Source organism: Anolis carolinensis, chromosome 1 (assembly GCF_035594765.1).
Source record: "Anolis carolinensis isolate JA03-04 chromosome 1, rAnoCar3.1.pri, whole genome shotgun sequence".
Taxonomy (NCBI): Eukaryota; Metazoa; Chordata; class Lepidosauria; order Squamata; family Dactyloidae; genus Anolis; species Anolis carolinensis.
In genome coordinates this window covers 329,514,749-329,533,998 of record NC_085841.1, presented here as the reverse complement: position 1 = coordinate 329,533,998, position 19,250 = coordinate 329,514,749, and the positions used below count along the sequence as shown (strand labels likewise).

General features: G+C 41.2%; 1 protein-coding gene across 2 annotated transcripts in view; it reads left to right on the top strand.

Annotated features, from left to right (window-relative positions):
* The window catches only part of ltbp2 (latent transforming growth factor beta binding protein 2), a 153,575-nt gene that overhangs the window by 3,429 nt on the left and 130,896 nt on the right, over positions 1–19,250 (top strand). For both annotated transcript variants that reach the window (XM_008124397.3, XM_016991324.2), the window contains exon 2: positions 11,598–11,668. In XM_008124397.3, coding sequence (XP_008122604.2) covers positions 11,598–11,668 — 71 coding nt within the window. The remainder of the gene's footprint in view (positions 1–11,597; positions 11,669–19,250) is intronic.

Here is a 19,250-nt window from a genome sequence, read left to right as displayed (position 1 = left end):
ACCACTACCAGTACTGTTTTATTGTTTTCTTTTAAAAAAATATTTTTTATTCAAAGACAAAAAAATAAAGGCAAACAAAAGCACATTTACACAAATTATATGTTTTGATATATTTTTTAAAGAACTAGTTCTAGTGTCCTGTTTCTGTACATTCTCCTGGGAATGTTGGTGAACAGGAAAAGATTTAAAGATGGGCTTAAAGCTAACCTTAAAACCTGTGATATAGACAGCAAGAACTGGGAAGCCCTGGCCCTTGAGTAACTGGAGGTCAGCTATGACCAGCAATGCTGTGGAATTATAAGAGGAGAGTGAAAAGGAAGAAATGTGCCAAGAAGAAGGCACGCCATGCCAACCCTGACTGGGACCTCCCTCCACCGATGCCCTCGCTGTGGAAGAACATGTAGGTCAAGAATAAGGCTCTACAGTCACCTACGTACCCACTGCCAAGACACTACACTCGGAAGGCCATCATGCTCAGACAACAAGGGTTGTAAGTACAAAGCTTTTCAGATAAAATTTTTGCAGTTTTGTTTTTTAATATCAATTTTTATTCAGCAATACAAAAGAAATGATTAAAGGAAATAGAAACACTACCAGGAAAACATTTTTTCATAATATGTAAAACTAAACTACAACAACTAACACAACCATATCTAGGACAATCATCCCAACATAAACAAACACACACTAATAAACACATTCTAAACATATAACACCTAGAGCTAATCTACAAGCCTCACACTCATGTTGGCTTTTACTTTACTGAAGTTTTTGTAGCATAAATGCCTTGCTGCAAGTTTGGACAAAACAGTTTCAAGGGGGAGGCTCCTTTCTTGCTGTCTTATATAGCAGTAGCAGACCGCAGCATTTTACCAATGTGAAAAGAAATACAAGGCAATTATGACTTGTTTGCAGCATGCTAAGGTCCCACCATGTCCCATGTTGTTGCAAAGTTAGGGGCACTGTAAGATATTAATATGGCAACTAAACTGAGCTTGGAAAAGCTGCATTTTTGGACTGGAAAATCAGTCAGCATGCTGGGGAATTCTGGGAAGTGTAGCCCAAGGTCAACTACCCAGCAGTCTTTGGAGCTTCTGCAGCTTACAATACCAGGCCATTGAAAGACAAACAAGCAGAGAGTCCCCAGGGCAGGTGTAGCAGGACCCTTGGGGCTGGGCAGCTGCCATGGGATGCAAGTACTGATTCCAGCTCAGTCCTTCTCAGTCAAATCCAAAACTACTAAATAAAGATATGGATTCTGAAACTATGTTTTCTTTAAAAAGACAAAAGATGTTATTTCAACTAACTTCTCTCTTTCATTTCTAGTTTTTCTCCCCTTTCTATTAATTTTTGTTTACTTGCAAAACTTCTTCCTGGAGCATTTGTTAGCGTCATTTAATGTTGTATGGATGCCAACTGTAGATTCCCCCAATTTTGTATAGGCATCTAACATTACGCTGCAGGTTGGGAGTGATGGGAATTGTGGTGAAACTATCCTTGAGGGTGCCCTATAAGGAAACATTGATGTAAACAAAGTTCATTTTTTCACAGTCCTGTGTTTAATGTCCACTGAGCATAGTCAGTAGGTGAATGTAGACACTAATTTTCTAATTTTCCTGATGATTTCCATGCCATTGGGTAGTAAGTCCGCTGTGGCTCTTACTCCAAAATCTAAAGGCATTGTCCATGGTGTAGAAACTGTTCAGGCAACCAGGTCTAGCATTTTAGATAAGTTCAGATTTGCTGCCCCACTGAAGTGGAAGCCAACAGTCTAATACACAACTCTAATACACAACTCAATTTTCAAAACCTTGAAACCAAAAAAAGTATTTGCTGGTGAATGTAATGCACAGCAGCAAAAAAGTGCACTCTTTGTAATTTGGCCAAAAAAGGTGTGCATTATAGTGGCTGCATGCTTATAATTCCTTCTTTAAAAACAAAAGTGTTAGAACACCAAAGCCTTCAGCAATGGAAAAGAGAACCTTGGGGTGTATCTATGCTGTAGAACGAATCCACTTTAACTGCCCTGGCTCAATGCTGTGGGGGCTGTAGTTTGGGATCATGGGGGTTGCCAAAGAGTACCGATGCCTTGCCAAACTACAAATCCCAGCATTGCACTGCATTGAACCATAGCAATTAAATTAACGATGACATCCCTCGAATAGGAGCTCCAGGTGCAGCTCCTGAAGTAGCTTCCCCTTTGGCTTTGGCTCAGCACTAAGATTGCCATATTACATGATTCTAAGGTGCACCCCAATTTCGGGAAGGTAATTTAGCCCAAAAAAGTGAGCATTATATTCAAGTAAATACAGTATATTTTCCCCTGGATGGTTGAAGAATAATAATAACTTTGTGTTTGTTTGTTTTTTAATAATCTACCAAGGAGGAATATGTCTGTCTGTGTAGACACACAGTAACAAATAGTTAGCTCTTTTGAACACCTCCCAATTGCCATTGCTATTTTAAAATCTTCTCCTAGGCGGCACTGTGTGTCTGATTTAGTTTGGTTTTCTAGTACTGTTAATGAAACAAGTGATTCCATCATACAAGACTGGCTAAAGAGCTTGAAAAGGATAAGCTTTTTGAACAGTTCCCATAATTCTCCAGCCCTCATGGTCATGCTGACTGGGGGATCCTGAAACACATACTAACTTACAACATGCACTGCCGGAGTTGCTGCTGATCGCTGCACATCACAGAGTCCGCCCAGAAGGCATGGGGACCTATTGCCCGGTGCCCTGAACTGTTCCAGCTTCCTCCCTCCCATAACATATGGGAAGAAGTGCCTGCCAGCCAGCTTGCCCCACCTTTTTCTGCAGTGACTCCAGTTCCTCCACAGTTTTGCCCCGGAGCTGCTCCAGAAGTACTTCTCCCATGTGTAGTGGGAGCCAGCAGGCTCCATGGCAAAGCTGTGGCACAACTGGAGTTGCCGCCAAAATTTGCCACATATGATGAGGTCAACAATCTTCAAAAGTGGTGTTTTGAAGTGCTGGGACCTGCATTCAAGCACTTGAACTTCTTTTCAGCATTTTGTATAGCGCTGATGCCACAAGGCCATCCTTTTCAATGTTTTCTGTATAAGCTGTTTGCTGTCTGAAGCCAAATCCACTTCTGGTATCTCTGCCCACTGTCCCCTTGTGATTTATTTGTTTATTTATTTGATTTAATTCATACTATACACAAGGAGGCTCATAACAATTTCAAAAGATACCATTAAAATAATTATTTTACAAATGCTAAAAAGAAATTAAACATGCTAAAGTAGTTAAACCACTTCAAACATATTTTCAATAAAAGATAAAAATATTACATCTTTCTTTTTTTAAAAGCACACCACTTACCCCATATATACATATACATGACACTGCTGCTCCATAATTAAAAATTCAAGATTCAAAAGCTTATTTAAATAAAAACAATTTATTTAATCTTCCAGTGGAAGGAGAGTAGGAAGAGGGCCAACCGGACTTCTCACTTATATACCCATATGACTATATACTTTTGCTGACTTATATAGGGAGATACAATCTTTCAGATAGTCTGGACAGACATCATTTAGGACTTTGAATTCTGTCCAGAAATGAACCACTGGCCAATATGGCTGTTTAACAGGAGAATTCATGATCCCTGTAATCAAGCCTGGCTAACAGCCTGGCTGCAGCATTTTGAACCCACTTGTTTCCAGACAATTTCCAAAGGCAGCCTCATGGAAAATACAGTACAACAGCCCAAATGGGATGTAACAAAGGCATTTGTTACTGTAACCAGATCTTGCTTTTCAAGGAATGGGTGCATCTGGCACACATGTTTTAACTGTACACATGCACTCCAAGCCACAGCTGAAACCTGGACACCCAGGCTCAAATCTGGTCCAGGAAGTCACCAAAACTGCAAACCTGAAATTTCAGGGAGTATAATCCAATCCTGCATATGTTGAATCCCTATTCCCCAATAGAATGAGCCCACAATGTGATGCAGCTGCTTAAAAAGCCAATGGGATTTTGGCCTGCATCAATAGGAGTATAGTGTCTAGATCCAGGGAAGTCATGCTTCTCTATTCTGCTTTGGTCAGACCACAGCTGGAATCACACTGTGTCCAATTCTGGGCACCGCAATTAAAGGGAGATGTTGATAAGCTGGAATGTGTCTAGAGGAAGGCAACTAAAATGATCAAGGGTCTGGAGAACAAGCCCTATGAGGAGCAGCTTAAAGAACTAGGCATGTTTAGCCTGCAGAAGAGAAGGCTGAGAAGAGACACGATAGCTATGTATAAATATGTGAGGGGAAGTCATAGGGAGGAGGGAGCAAGATTATTTTCTGCTGCCCTGGAGACTAGGACGCAGAACAATGGCTTCAAACTACAGGAAAGGAGATTCCACCTGAACATCAGGAAGAACTTCCTCACTGTGAGAGCTGTTTGGCAGTGGAACTCTCTGCCCCGGACTGTGGTGGAGGCTCCTTCTTTGGAGGCTTTTAAGCAGAGGCTGGATGGCCATCTGTTGGGGGTGCTTTGAATGCGATTTCCTGCTTCTTGGCAGGGGGTTGGACTGGATGGCCCATGAGGTTTCTTCCAACTCTACTATTCTATGATTCTATGACCTTCTGACTGATGAGGAACATTCTTGTCTTGTCTGGATTAAGTTTCAACTAATTCATCCTAATCCAGTCAATTATTCACAGCAGACATCAGTTTAATACAGAAACAGCTTCCTTAGAATTGGATGGAAAGGTGGAATTGGGATCCATCAGTATTCTGATGACAGTGAACCCCAAATCTCCGTCTGATGTCTCCCAGCAGATTCAGGTAGATGTTAACAAGCATATGGAACTGAACCAAGCCAGGGGTGTCCAATAGACATGCCCTAGCAACACCTTCTGTGTCTGCCCCTCCAAGAAATGGGAGCTACTGTAAAATGGTACCCCCAAAAGTCATCCCAGAGAGGAGATTCAGAAGGATGCCATAGTCAACGATATGAAAAGCCACTATGAGGTTCAGCAAACTCAATAGGGACACACTTCCCCTCTCCAGTTCCCTGTGTAGGTCATCTAGAAGGTGACCAAAGCTGCCTCTTTTCAACAAAGCAGGTGTCTGATGTGAGTTAGCTGCTAAGTGTGTGTACTAACTAGAGACTCTAATAGAGAGTTAGCACTAGACAACACCATGGAAAGTGTAATACGTTTTTATGTTAATTGTATGGCTGTAGCATTAGTGAGATGTATCCCTGCAGCCATTCCTATTGGAAGGGTCAAACTAGGTAGTGTTTCATTTGCCTTTCCAAAGACTTACCTTTCAGATATTTTGAACTGTACCTCTCACCATGCTTATGCGAGAAAAAGAGAATATCATACATGTATTATATCTAGAGAGCATGGGGTTGGAAAGGTTTCTGTTTAAAAATTCATAGTGGTGAGCACAAGTGTGTTAGGGCTGGGATGTTGACATGCAGGAATGGGGAGAAAATTGTCTCCCCGTTCCCCAACTCGGGTGTCATCGTTCCAAGGTGGGAAGCTGCCACTGGTACCTGTGATAATTTCCCTTCCAGACTGAATTGTACCTTAGAGACAATAATGGTCCAATACATTTTGCCACCTGAGGGAGAAGAGTGGAAGGTGTCCTCCAGTCACTCATGTGACAAATCCCAAAAGCCAGCCAAGTTATTTTGGCATATAAGGCAGAAAACATCACAAGTACTTCCCCCATTCTTGGCAGCAGAAATGCACTTAATGACATAAATAACTAATGCTTTGCTGCTTGTTTATGATATCTAAAATCTAGTGCTCTGGATAACTGCCCCACTCATCCTAATGGTAGGCCTGGCTCTATTTCTGAGTGTGGTTTTGACTGGGACTACAGTGAAGTGGGAGAGGGAGGAAAAAATGACTAGTTCTCGTAGCATGTTAAAATACAAACATACTTGCGATTTGACATCTTTAATTAAACTGTCTCCCCTGATTCCAGCTGAGGGGGAAATGAAATTTGAGGAGTAGCTAATATGTTTTGCATCTATTTAGAAGCTAGGCCAGATAAATTAGGTTAACAGCAGGGATTTCTGGGCAAAGACATAACTATTTCATTATCCTACTTTCCCACTATTTTGTTTTAGAGCCTTAAGTGCAGATATCAGATAATTTACTTCTTTGACTGCAGCTCCTATAATCCTTCATTTGTTGTGGACAGTGGGAGCTATGGGTCACTTTAACATCCTATAACTGGGAGCCCCCGGTGGCACAGCGGATAAGCCGCTGAGCTGCTGAACTTGCTGACTGAAAAGTCAGCGATTTGAATCCAGGGAATGGGGTGAGCTCCCGCTGTTAACCCCAGCTTCTGCCAACCTAGCAGTTTGAAAACATGCAAATGTGAATAGATCAATAGGTACTGCTCAAGCAGGAAGGTAACGGTACTCCATGCAGTCAAACACTGGTTCTTCGGCTTAGAAATGGAGATGAGCACTAACCCCGAGAGCTAGACATGACTAGCCTTAATGTCTGAGGAAAAAAATTACCTTTACTAACTGTAGTTTAGAGTAACATTTCCAAACTCTGGCTTCAACATTGTTATTCATGTGTATTCTTGAGTTGCCTTTAAACTGAACATCATGACACAGAGATATAGAACTTGTGCCTTCTATTTGTTGAACTAGGAGTTACTATGACCTGTTGATTGGTCGATCTGAGAAGGGTTGATGGGGGACTGGGCCCAACAACATCTGGAGGACCAGAACTTCCCCATAGCTGTTGGGCCACCCTTTGAATTTCAGTGGCATGTGAGACATTAGAAACATGCCAGACTGCTTTATAGGTCAAATGGCTATATTGGTCATTAAGCCATGTGTAGAATTGGTTCTGCTGATTAATCATGATACCGGTAGATGATCTGTAGAGTGTGCGATTTAAAACAGTGCTTCATAAGCTACATAATGTGGAGGACCTGTAGGGTCCCACCCCACAAATTTAAAGTGACCCATAAACAACAAGTGTTTCTTTCCTGAAACTCTTCAGGGACCAGTTGTCAATGGCTTGAGGACCAGCACTAGTTTACCGCTTTAAGTAGAAGCATTGATTTAAAGTACAGGATGGCACAGTAGAGGGCAGCAGAGTGGGGCTGTCAGAGCTCAAGGCTTGGCCTGTCATCTCCAGGTGCAAGATGAGAGTGAACATTTTTCAATTTTGAAGGGCTCTGTTCACTGCAAGAGGAAACTAGAACAGCAGTTTGCTACAATTTAAAAGGTCTCATTGATTTGTTGCTGCAATTTGCCAAGACTCTTTCTAGGAGGCTCTGTGTGTTTCCTTAGTTCCCCCCTTTCCTTCCAGTTATTTTGTGCCTGGGCAGAAGATCCATTCTTCTTTGCATCCACCTTCTGGCTAGAAGCAACTGGACTAGATTAAATGGGGGATGGGGGACTGTACTTTTAGAGACTCAGCAGGATCCAGGCTGGGCTTAGCCTCGAGATCTGTATGTACCCTGTGACTTGTGTGTTTACTGTCCGGGATGGACCAGGAGATGACGATGCTGGAAAGAGAGTGGGTGGGGGATTCTACCTCGGTGCTCAGTAGCAGGATGCTGACTGTTCCTTCCTGAGAGCACCAACCTTCCCTGAACTGTAAACACGTGGTGGTCCTCAAAGCTACAGGAATTTATTTTGAATTCTTTCTAAGGCAGCAAAAACCGCACAGCATTCAAACCACTCAGATGTTGAGTAAATTGTTTAAATGCAACCAGATGCTTGCTGGGGCTGGTTATTGTGCAGAGGAAAGGTAACAGGCTCTTTAGTCATCTCCATAGCCATATCCAGGGCCCCTAACCAATGCATGTGATCGGCTATTAAAATTCTTTAATTGGAAGTAGAGAAAAATATGCCACTTGCCTTACTTGGTACAATGAACCTTAACTTGATACCACAGGTTTTATTGGCAGTAAATGTATGTGCTCCTCCCATGCATTTTGTACACTTTGGAAATAATTTTGAAACAGTTTCTTATTTCTCAATATACAGATAAGATTTTTAACATGTACAATTAAAATGCAAAACATTTATTTGATAATATTGTTCTTTGGAGCACCAGGACTGGGTGGAATGTCCTGTCAATTGCACTCTGGGTCACTATGTTTGTTTGAAGGCTTCAAGAAATGATTTTTTCATAACCTGTGCCTCAGTTGTCCGTTTTACAGCAGGGATGGAGAATGTCTGACCTTCCAGTTATTGTTGGATTGCAAAGCCCATCAGTCCTAAATAGCATAGATTGTGTTGGGGGTGATGATAATTACAACTTAGCAGCAGCTGGGACAGCAGATTCCCCAACCATGGTTTATAGATTCACACTGGGAAGGCAGTAGCACCAGATCTCACCTGATTTCAGAAATTAAACTATATCAGACCTGGTTAGTATTTGGAAATACTGTACTTTGGGGTAATACAACTCAACAATCCCTGAATAAGTGCTGATTTCTCACCCATCTCCTATTGATGCTTAAAGAGGTCCAGAAAAGAGGAAAACAAATGTACACAACCAACACACACTGTTTTGTGAACTCTAGTTGGCTGTTGTAAATTATTGTGGATGTTTGCTTAGATTTTATGCTATTATATAATTTTGTTTGACTACGCCTAGTTTAATTTATTGATGTTAGAGTTAATTTACTGATGTTAGATTTTAAATTGATGTTAGGTTTTTAATGTTCTTTTCATATGTGGGGTTTCTCTGGGATTTTATGTCAGTATTTGTTTGTTTTATGGAGGCATTGAATGTTTGCCATTGTATGTTGGTATCCACCCCGAGTCCCCTCTGGGAGATAGGGTGGAACACAAAGTATTATTATTATTATTATTATTATTATTATTATTATTATTATTATTATTATTATTATTATGGCAATAAGCACAAATATAGCACATTGGACCTGCCATATCCACATTATCCACTGACTCAACCCACTATAGATTTGAAGAGCAGCTCTCCCCCATATATCCCAGTTAGTGAAATGACACAGGACAGCAGTGGAGGTGAGAGCAAGCCCTGGCCGCGAGGTGCACCACAAGGCACACCCTCTTTGGGCTCCCGCACTTGCATGGAAACAACATTTGAATGCTCTGCATTAATGTCCCATGCTTCAGATAGAACTAAAATGTTAATGTTCTAGATTCACAAACTTCACCTCAGCCCTCATTAGAAAGTGTAATTTACAGTGCTCCTGAACAGTAAGTGACAGGTAATACCTGTTAAATTATATGCTTACCCTTTGCTTACTGCAGGTGAGAAAAGTGCAACCCATGGGCCACAATCAGCTCTGCTTATCTTTTCTCTTTCGGGCCAATGGGATGAATGAGAGCCCGCTGAGTTTAGTGGTTTGATTGTTGGACTAGGATTCTGGAATATCAGGGATTGAATCTCCACTCAGCCATGGATGGCCTTAGCCAGATCTCACTCTCAATTTCAGAGGAAGGAAATGGCACCCCCACTCTGCACAAATCATGCCATACACTGAACATGAAAGGGCTGACATAAGTTGGAAATAATTTGAAGGCACACAACAAGCAGGATGGTTCAAGACTATGGTGAAGGCTTTCAGGTCTTCACAATATTACAAAGCACAGGAGACACATATGTTCACACTCCTCACATACTGGATAAACCAAATCCAGAGTGGCTGAATAAGGTTTTGGTTATCAGAAGTTTATGAAACATTGCCTTAAGGTTAAACAAATAACAGGAACCCCACACTACATTTTTTCCACTCAGGATGGTAGCCAGGTGTTAGCAATATACCTTTTCTTTTAATGTGAACAAGCTGTGCTTGTGCACAAGCAGGCAGTGGTCTTATATTTGTCAGGGATCTGGAGTTTATCCCATCAGGAATTGCAGGTCTGGTTTACAGCCAGAGCTGTTCTCTTCATGGGGTGATTTGTGCTGCCTGCAGGAACCACTGCCAGACTGTGCCAATAATGTGAGGCAAGAACAGGAAATGTTTTTCCCCCTTAGCAATCATGTTCAGTAGTTTCACAAAAGGTCCAGTTAGCAAATCCTTGGGGAAGAACGCGATGCTGTGAAATAGCCATCTTCACTACAATAGAAATCTGGCCTGGAGAAAAGCATAAAGGAGGCCTTGTCAACAGTGCACCTTAACAAAACTACACAGGTTAAGGAAGCAAGTCTCTGAGCTTCTGAAGGAAACACATGTAAGTTATTAAACTAGATAGTCTATGTACTCACAAGCTCACACCAAATGGTTTGGAGCACTTCATTATATTATCTAACTGAGGAATACGAGTCTGTAACATATATTTACCATTCCCTTACCACATTTCCTCCTCCCACCTCACAGTCCCATAGGTAAAGGTAAAGGATTTCCACTGACATTAAGTCCAGTCGTGTCTGACTCTGGGGGTTGGTGCCCATATCCATTTCTAAGCTGAAGAGCCGGCATTATCCGTAGAAACCTCCAAGATCATGTGGCCGGCATGACTGCATGGAGCGCCGTTGCCTTCCCACCGGAGCGGTACCTATTGATCTACACACATTTGCATGTTTTTGAACTGCTAGGTTGGCAGAAGCTGGGGCTAACAGCGGGCGCTCACTCCACTCCCTGGATTCGAACCGCATGTTCAGTAGCTCAGCACTTTAACATGCTACGCCACCGGGTGCTCCCTAATTACACCTATATCCAGTATCCCTCTAGATGCATGCCCTTGACAGGGATAGTTCGGATTAAACATTCCACTTTTTCAGATGCTTTTAAAATGTCCCAGTTTCTCTTCCCAGGAACCTTCAACACTGCCATATAAAATCCAGATTATCTGCTTTGAAATGGATTATATGGAAGTATAGACTAATAAAATCCAGGTCAAATATGCCTATCTGCTTTGATAATCTGGATGATATGGCAATGTAGAAGGGCCCCCAGTTCCCTACTTTGTCTTGCTTGACTTCAGTTGCTGCAAACTGAGTTTAAAGTGCAAAAGCAGTTTGCACTCAATTAACTCAGGAATATGGAGGCAGAATCTTCCTGTCCCAATAGGCTCCAGCAAAAACAAACTGCTGCAGCCTCTCTTAGCTCCCTAATAACCTTCATCATCTTGATAATGATGCTGCTTTGGCCCCATCTACACATATGGTCAGTCTAGACTCATATAATGCAGTTCATTGCGGTTAACTGCATTACATGCATCTACACTGTCCATATAACACAATTTCAAGCTGCATTATATGGCAGTGTAGATGGGAGCTTTGCCATACTGTATGTCCTGGTTTTCATCTGTGAAATGTTGGTGAATATACAAATATTGGCCTACAACTCTCATCATCTTGACTAGGGCCCCTTCCACACCGTTGAATAAAATCCCACATTATCTGCTTTGAACTGGATTATATGGCAGTGTGGACTCAGATAACCCAGTTCAAAGCAGATATTGTGAGATTTTCCACCTTGATATTCTGAGTGATACGGCTGTTTGGAAGGGCGCTGGGATCTTCTGACTGTGGCTGAGGCATACTGGAATCCAATAATATCTGGAGGGTCCTCATTATTGTCCGAATTAATAAGGATGTATTTGGGAAACTAGAAACATTTTCTGTTAATCTTGTTATTTGCATTTGCCTAGGCCTAATGTCTGTGGAGGACAATGCTGCTCAGGGTGGACAACTGCTCCTGGGACAAATCGCTGCATTAAACGTGAGTATTTTGAAAAACCTAATTATTATGATGGCATTATGCAACATTATATGAGCAGTATACAAAAGGGATGGCAGGTCAGCAGAAAAGGAGGACTAGCTCTTGTATTGTGGAGTTTGTAATTTTAGTACAACTAAACTTCATTTCAAGAAGGAATTCAGTTTAGCTAGCTTTAAGGGAGATTGGGCAGTTTCATAGACAACCATGTTGTAATTACTTCTGCGTTTTAGCTGTTGGGGATTCAAATGGGGGTGGTCTGCTGTGCTTCGATTTGGCCACTGTGAGGGAAGAATGCTGAATTAGATAAGACTTTTCTCTCACCCAATATGTTTTTTATGCCCTCAGAGGCACAGTGTGTAAGGTAGTGGCTAATGGCTGTGAGCAAATCAACCACACATCATTTCTGTTCAGGCATTTTAGAGGTACATTCAGGAAACATATTTGCGGTGGGAATGACCTTGTAACCACAGGCTGTGCCTCTCTTGTTATATATGTGCAACACATGGCTTTGAATACTCCTTTAAAAACAAATTCATTACTTAAAAATACAAAAATGGCCAAAGATTTCCAAAATGATCCCCTGAAAGCAATGTTTCCAGAGTAACAAATAAACATTGTTGCGCTAAGAAATTAGCAATTGTTACATTGCTTCCCAAATGTGGTAACCATTGTTAATATAAAATACTTCCAAAGTAATATGTTGAGAGTTAATGCTGTTATTAGTTGCATACTGCTCCCAAGCTTTGTTCATGGCTGGATCGGAGCACATATTGCATCAACTCTGAATTCAGTCCAGGCATTGAAATGTGTAGTTTTGTTTGGCAAGGGGGCAGTTTTTCTTCATGTATTTTATTTATTTAGTATTGAATAAAGTAGGGATAGTTGTACTTAAACTTTGTTGAGGATGAAGATTGAGTTATTAAAGTAATTGATTCCTGAGAAGGTTTTTGATGACAGTGGATTGTGGTGATGGTTTTGAATGGCAAGAGAAAGGAGTCACTGCTAGATATGAAAATCTTTCAATCTAATTTTCATTGCATTTCTTAAAATATTAATGAGATTTTTGACCTGTCTATTCTGACCTGTTCCACTTAGCCTAGTAAGTTCCTATCAGTGCCAACTGGACTACAAGAAGGTTTGCAACAACCATGATTTGCAACAGACCATGGTTATTGCTCTGCTATTGTGCTAGGAATCATATAATATATGTGACATGTCATGATGGTATGAAGATCTTATTATTTCTACTCCATATTTCTTTATCTGGAAAGTATTTGCAGTAGTATTTCTTTCTTACAGATTACCTGTTGCAACCTCATGTTATGAGTTTGCTAACAGTATTTTGGTACATATATTCACACTGGTTGAACTAAATCTATCCTGGTCATGATGCTTTAGAAATTTTGAGTAGGTGAATCATTCTAGGGTTAAGAAGGTTCTGGGAACATCAGGGTGCCTGCTGTGGGCATAGCCCACTTTCCCACAGCATATGTGGTCATAGACGTATGAAGATGCAAGTGCCCAGAAATGATATCACTGGTGAGCAGTGATTCTCAACCCATGGGTCCCCAGGCCCCCAGGTGTTTTGGCCTACAACTCTCAGATATCCCAGCCAGTTTACCAGCTGTTAGGATTTCTGGAGTTGAAGGCCAAAACACCTGGGGGGACACAGGCTGAGAACCATTGGAATAAGAGAACCAGACAAGATTGCCAAAAGAGGCTGAGGTCAGATGGTTAGAGGAACTTTTTTGCACATAGTAATGCTTCTGGTTGATTTCAGAACATGCGGTTTAAGTGCTAGTACATTAATGTGTATTAATTTACTGAGAGGAGCAAAGATGTAATCAGGAGCGATAATGAGAGTGACCCGAGACCTTTCCAGTCAGTTACTTTTCCAAGAGTTTTTATTTTAAAGCAGAAGGAATTTTCCTGGTTGATTTTAGATACCTATGCTTCCACTTCATAGCTTCCAGCAGGAAACCCTCTTTATTTGGAACTTTCTTCCCCTTTTAGGTTATTACTTCAAAATTCCTCTCTAATTTTAAACATGGGATCATGTAAGCTGGGCCCTGCTTCAGGGCCATTTGCCTCCAGTTGTATTAATAGCATGGGGATAGCGTGGAATGATTTACAAGGAAACAGGCCCACAGAGGCACTCTGATGTCATCATTAACCATATGAGTTGGAAACCTGGGAATACAATTAATTAGGGCAGCTCATTCATGGCTAGTTCGTTTTGGTAACCTTTGTCTCCAGCAATACTTTTAAGTTTCCAAACATGGCAATCCTGTAAACCACAGAAGAATTTTAAAGAAAGACTTAATTTCTCTAGTGTTCATAGCATGCTTGTGATGTCCATAGATCTATGCAAAAGAAACTGCTTGAACAACTCTGGCCTGCTGCCCAAAATGACGCTCCAGAGGTTTTGATCAAAGGCAATTGTGAAACTATAACTTTGTTCCTTATTTGCTACAAATTAAATAAAGGTGGCATTCCTACAAAGAAGGAAGGAACAATCAGGTAGTTTGTGTTTACATTATTTGTTTGCTTTGCAATAAAAGGAAAAAAACAGGATCTTAAAACATTTTGAGAAAAAAAATCAGCTATACCCAAGGCGTATTTAAACTGTCTTTTGATCCTATTATTAAATCAGTTTAAGGTTGAAAGGAATTGTTTGGATTAGTAACTATGCTTAGAAAGAGATAATAATGCTGTGTGGATTTCCCATCTCTATGTATGGTTAGGAAAGCTGGATACTGAAGAAAGCTAAGAGGAAAAAAATCAATTCATTTGAAGTATGGTGCTAGATTAGATTTCTATGGATACCTTGGATGTCTAAAAAGACAAATAAGTGGGTCCTAGAGGAAACCCCCTGAATGCTCCCCTCGATGCAGAGATGACTAAACTGAGGATGCTGCACGTTGGCCATATCACAAGAAGACAAGATTTGCTAGAAAAGACAATAATGCTTGGTAAGGTAGAAGACACCAGAAAAAGAAGGCTACATTCAAGGTGAATGAACTCACTCAAGGAAACCATGGCTTCATTATAAGTTGAAGTCAACTTAATGGCAATTAAAAGCAACAAATGGATGATCATAATCTGCAACAATTACACAGTTATCAGAGAATGGTCACAGGCCAGGATTCAAACATGAATCAGCATGTCGGCTCAATCTCACTGCAAGAACAACAAACAGAAGAATCTTAATCTTTGGTTTTTATACCATGATGTGTTCAAATCCAGTAATCCAGTAATCTGTCTTCTTTATCTTAGCTATGGATAGAATTTGTGAGTGTGGTTTTGATATTCTTGAAATAACTAATTTTGCACCTTCCAAGATTTATTATGAGTCCAAGGACACCATGCTACAGACATCTGCAAGTTTCCAAAGGCTGTATACATGAAATAATGGAAATAGTTAAAATGTGTGCGAAAACATTTTGCAACTTGATATGACTAAAGGATGGGATAGGAACATAGGTGGAATTCAAAATAAACAGCCAAAAATTATACTCCTACCCACAACAAGACAGAGAAAATAAACTTTTGAGTCCTCTTTGGGGAAATAAAATGGGGCATAAGCAAGTAAGTAAATTAATAATATTTTTTTTTCGTGTCAGGAGCAACCGGAGTTGCTTCTGGAGTGAGAGAATTGGCCGTCTGCAAGGACATTGTTTTGATGTTTTACCATCCTTGTGGGAGGCTTCTCTCATGTCCAGCATGGAGCTGGAGCCGATAGAGGGAGCTCATCCGCGCTCTCCCCGGGTGGGATTCGAACCTGGCAGCCTTCAGGTCAGCAACCCAACCTTCAAGTCACTAGGCTTTTATCCCCTAGGCCACCGGAGGATCCTAATAATAATAATAATAATAATAATAATAATAATAATAATAATAATAAAAACCTAGAATAAATTACAGGATTTTCTTGATGGAGAGAGACAAGCCAGATTTGGACACCATGGTATCCAAATGTGGATTGGGAAATATGCACCACTAATACTGCCTTGTCCCTGATAAACTAGAATTCTATAGAACTGTTATTTTCTCTACAGAATTGTGTACATGTCTGTTATGTGCAAGTGCAGGTAGTGGTTAAACCTGGGAGTGTGGACCAAGTGATGAAAAGTAGGGTCTGGCAGAAGGAAATATGAGAGTGCAATTTGCAGCTTGTAGGAGAAGAAACTGAAATTGTATTGCTTATAGTTGTTGTAATGCTGGTTTGGCATGTGGGATGGATCTAAGATTCCAGTAACTTGCCTCCTATCCATCATACCAGCCCCTGACTTGACTGCCTTGCAGCAGCCATGGAGTGACAACTGTGGAGTCCATGTGGGTTTACAGCCCCTATGTGGTGCCACTCGGTTTGTCCTTTCAGGATCATTCCAAACCAGGAGGTTTCCAAGGTCAAAACTTGGCACCTAGGGACAGCTGTTAAGGATGTCATTAAATATTAGCTACAGTTGCTGAAAACATGTAATTCAAACACATTCCGAGCATATCTTAGCTAAAGGGACTGTTTGAAGAGAAAGGTGAAATTATTTGCTTTCACATAGGGAGACAAGAGATGTTCAGTCTATTTGGTTATCTTCTAGCCAGAAGGTGGATGCAGAGAAGAGCAGAGCATGAGCCTTGGGGCAACAATGAGTGGGAAGGAGGAGGAATCTCTGAAAAATGTATTTTCAAATTGCAGCAACGAATCCATTAAACCTTGCAAAATGTATTAAACAGCTTCCCTATTAGCTGAGCTGGAGATTTGCATACAGCCCTTTCCTCTTGGCCAGAACTGAGCCCACCCAAAGAAGAATTTGTACCCTTTTCTCCTACCTGGAGGTGACTTATGAAGACTCGAGACTCAGGACTCTGCTCAGAGATCTGGAGAACCTAGGAGTGGTGAATGCTTCTGGCTTCTGGCTGGGCCTAACCCTATTTGCCAACATCTCCAAGGTCCGTTATGTAGATCCCTTATTGAGAATGAAGAGCTCACAAGGCACCACCATCTCTGCACCACCAGAGTTGTGACAATATAAATAAGACGTGATCAGTTGTGTCAATATAAAACACAAGTGCATAGAGGGAGGGTGGGAAGGTAGCCAGGGCTTGAATGTTGGGTGATCTCTGGGGGGCCATTTTCTATCCTCTCTGGGCTGCCTCCTGGAAGTGCTGTTTGGCTCATCCTCTAGAAGTCTGCAATACCCATGCAGTCTCTTAGAGGAGAAGATTCAAGTACCATAGGATGAAATATCATCTACCCCATCTTGAAATGAGCTATATTACAGTTTACAACAGGCTTTCTGGTAAGTCTGGGGGCCAAGCTTACCTGTAAGTGTAACAAAGGTAGCAAAGCGTAACAAACCTTGTTTCAGGGATATTTTCCTGACAGCTTTCCTATGAAGTTTGGCTGATATTTATTTTGTCACGGTAAATAAAAGGCAGCTGTGCCTGCATGTTTGTGAGTGTGAGGGAGGGAGAAAGAATTATTCTGGCTGTTATAGGCTTACATGGGTGTGGGCAGCAATTCTCAGTGCCTTTTAATGACTTAAAGTCATCTGCAGTATTGTCACATTCATGCCAGAGCTTTGCTCTTTCTGGAGTCTCTTGCATGTTGCAACCATGTTCTTTGCTAATTGGATTTTCTCTTGATGAGTCTCTCTTGTAATGGCATGAGGAGATTGGAAACAGATTTCTAAAGGTTTGAATAAACAGAACATTGAGATTGCATTGTGTATAATTTTCTGTTGAAAAGAGAATCTAACAGGACTGATCGAGTCATATGAAATAAATTATCACTCTACTGCCCCTGCTATATGTATAGCAATTGTTACCAGTTCTTTGATGTTCTTGATGCAAATCCTGTGATACTGCTGTTATTGGTAGGCAGACATAATTTAGGCCTAAAGTGTTCTTCAGAAGTCTCTGGTGCTAACAATGCCTTTAGGCTTATCCAGATGTGAATATCCAAGGAGAAAACAAGGAAGAACATGTTTAAAGGATCTGAAATTCTCTCCTAGAAAGATTGGAGTACTAGTGCAAGAAGAATGAAGTTTGTTGTGTTGTCGAAGGCTTTCATGGACGGGATTGTTGTCGACCGCATTTTAGGGGATCGGGGCCCTTGAGGAGAGACCCGATCCGGTCCTGAGAGAACGGACCTTGGCGGAGCCAAAAGGAAAATACGAGCCGCAATGCAACCTGAAGCCGAAATGAAGAAGGTCCGCCAAAGTTGAAGGAAAATCCGCCAAGGAGTCTTTATTGAGCAATTCAGCTGAAGAGGACTCTGGTAGCGATCATTCGACTTACCAGCAGTCCCATACAATCAAAATAAAGCCATATTTATACAAAATTTCAGTCTGACAGCCCTTGGAATTTCCCGCCCTGCTTCCCCGCCCATCTGATCGTTGATAGGCTAGAAGGTTGAACGAGGCGGGCTTTCGTTTTCCCGCCTCGCTCCGTTGGCCCAATAGGAAGCTGCCTTACGTCTCCACTTGGGCCAATCAGGAGAGAGAAGGCGGGAGTTAGCGAAACAATGAGGTGACGGGGACAGGAACCAGAGGCTTAAGTCCTGCTAGACTGATTTCTAAAGGGTGCTATTTTATTAATGGCAGCAATCAAGGATGTCCGGGTTTCTGTCACATATACAGATTTTAGATATGCCTTGGGGTGTCAGAGATGGAAGCAAAGATGGGTGGTGATGAGCCATATTGACAGGCTCTGCAGGGCGCCTTCCTGAGGTGTCCTGGATATTTCTTTGGGTGAGATATGACAATGTTTGCCTTGGGGCGAATCTCCTTTAGGTCAACACTCCGAATTCGGTGACTCAAGCCCTATATTGTCCATGCAATTTGAATTTGATTGGATTTAGCGGTGGCAGATTATCCTTTTGTTTTTTTGGGAAAGGAAGCCTGGGTCATAGGAAATGGGATAGGTTCTGGGGTTCATGTTGAGTTCAAAATATTTCCTATTTGATTTCATGATTTGACAATTATATGAAATAAAATGAAAAATAAAATAAAGTTGGAATATAACCCAGGCTGGGAAAAATACATATTTTCCGGGGATTCCAAAGAGTACAAATACATATAGGCAGATAGATAGATTTCATTGAAATAAGGGAGAATTCATAAAAGTGAGTTACATTTCATAAAGGGGAATCATGAATGATATAAACAATTGAAAATATTTGATAAGAACGAAGTTCATAACATCTGGAGAACCCAGCATGGAAATTCATAAAAGTGGAGTTTTAGCAGCATGATTTTACAATTCACGAAGTTGTTATCTCTTGCCTCAGGCTAAAAGGTCAAACACCTTTTGTGCAGAGAGTTTTAGTAAACCACAGTAAACTCCAGTAAAAAGTCTCAATCACCTTCTACTATAAATATATGGAATATAGAACATAAAGTCTTGATTTTTGAACTATCTTTTACAAAGTCCTGGGGGGGGGTGGTCACCTCGATCACAGGATCACAGGGTTGTTGTATGTTTTCTGGTCTGTATAGTCATGTTCTAGAAGTATTCTCTCCTGACGTTTTGCCCACATCTATGGCAGGCATCCTCACAACCTCTGAGGATGCTTGCCATAGAT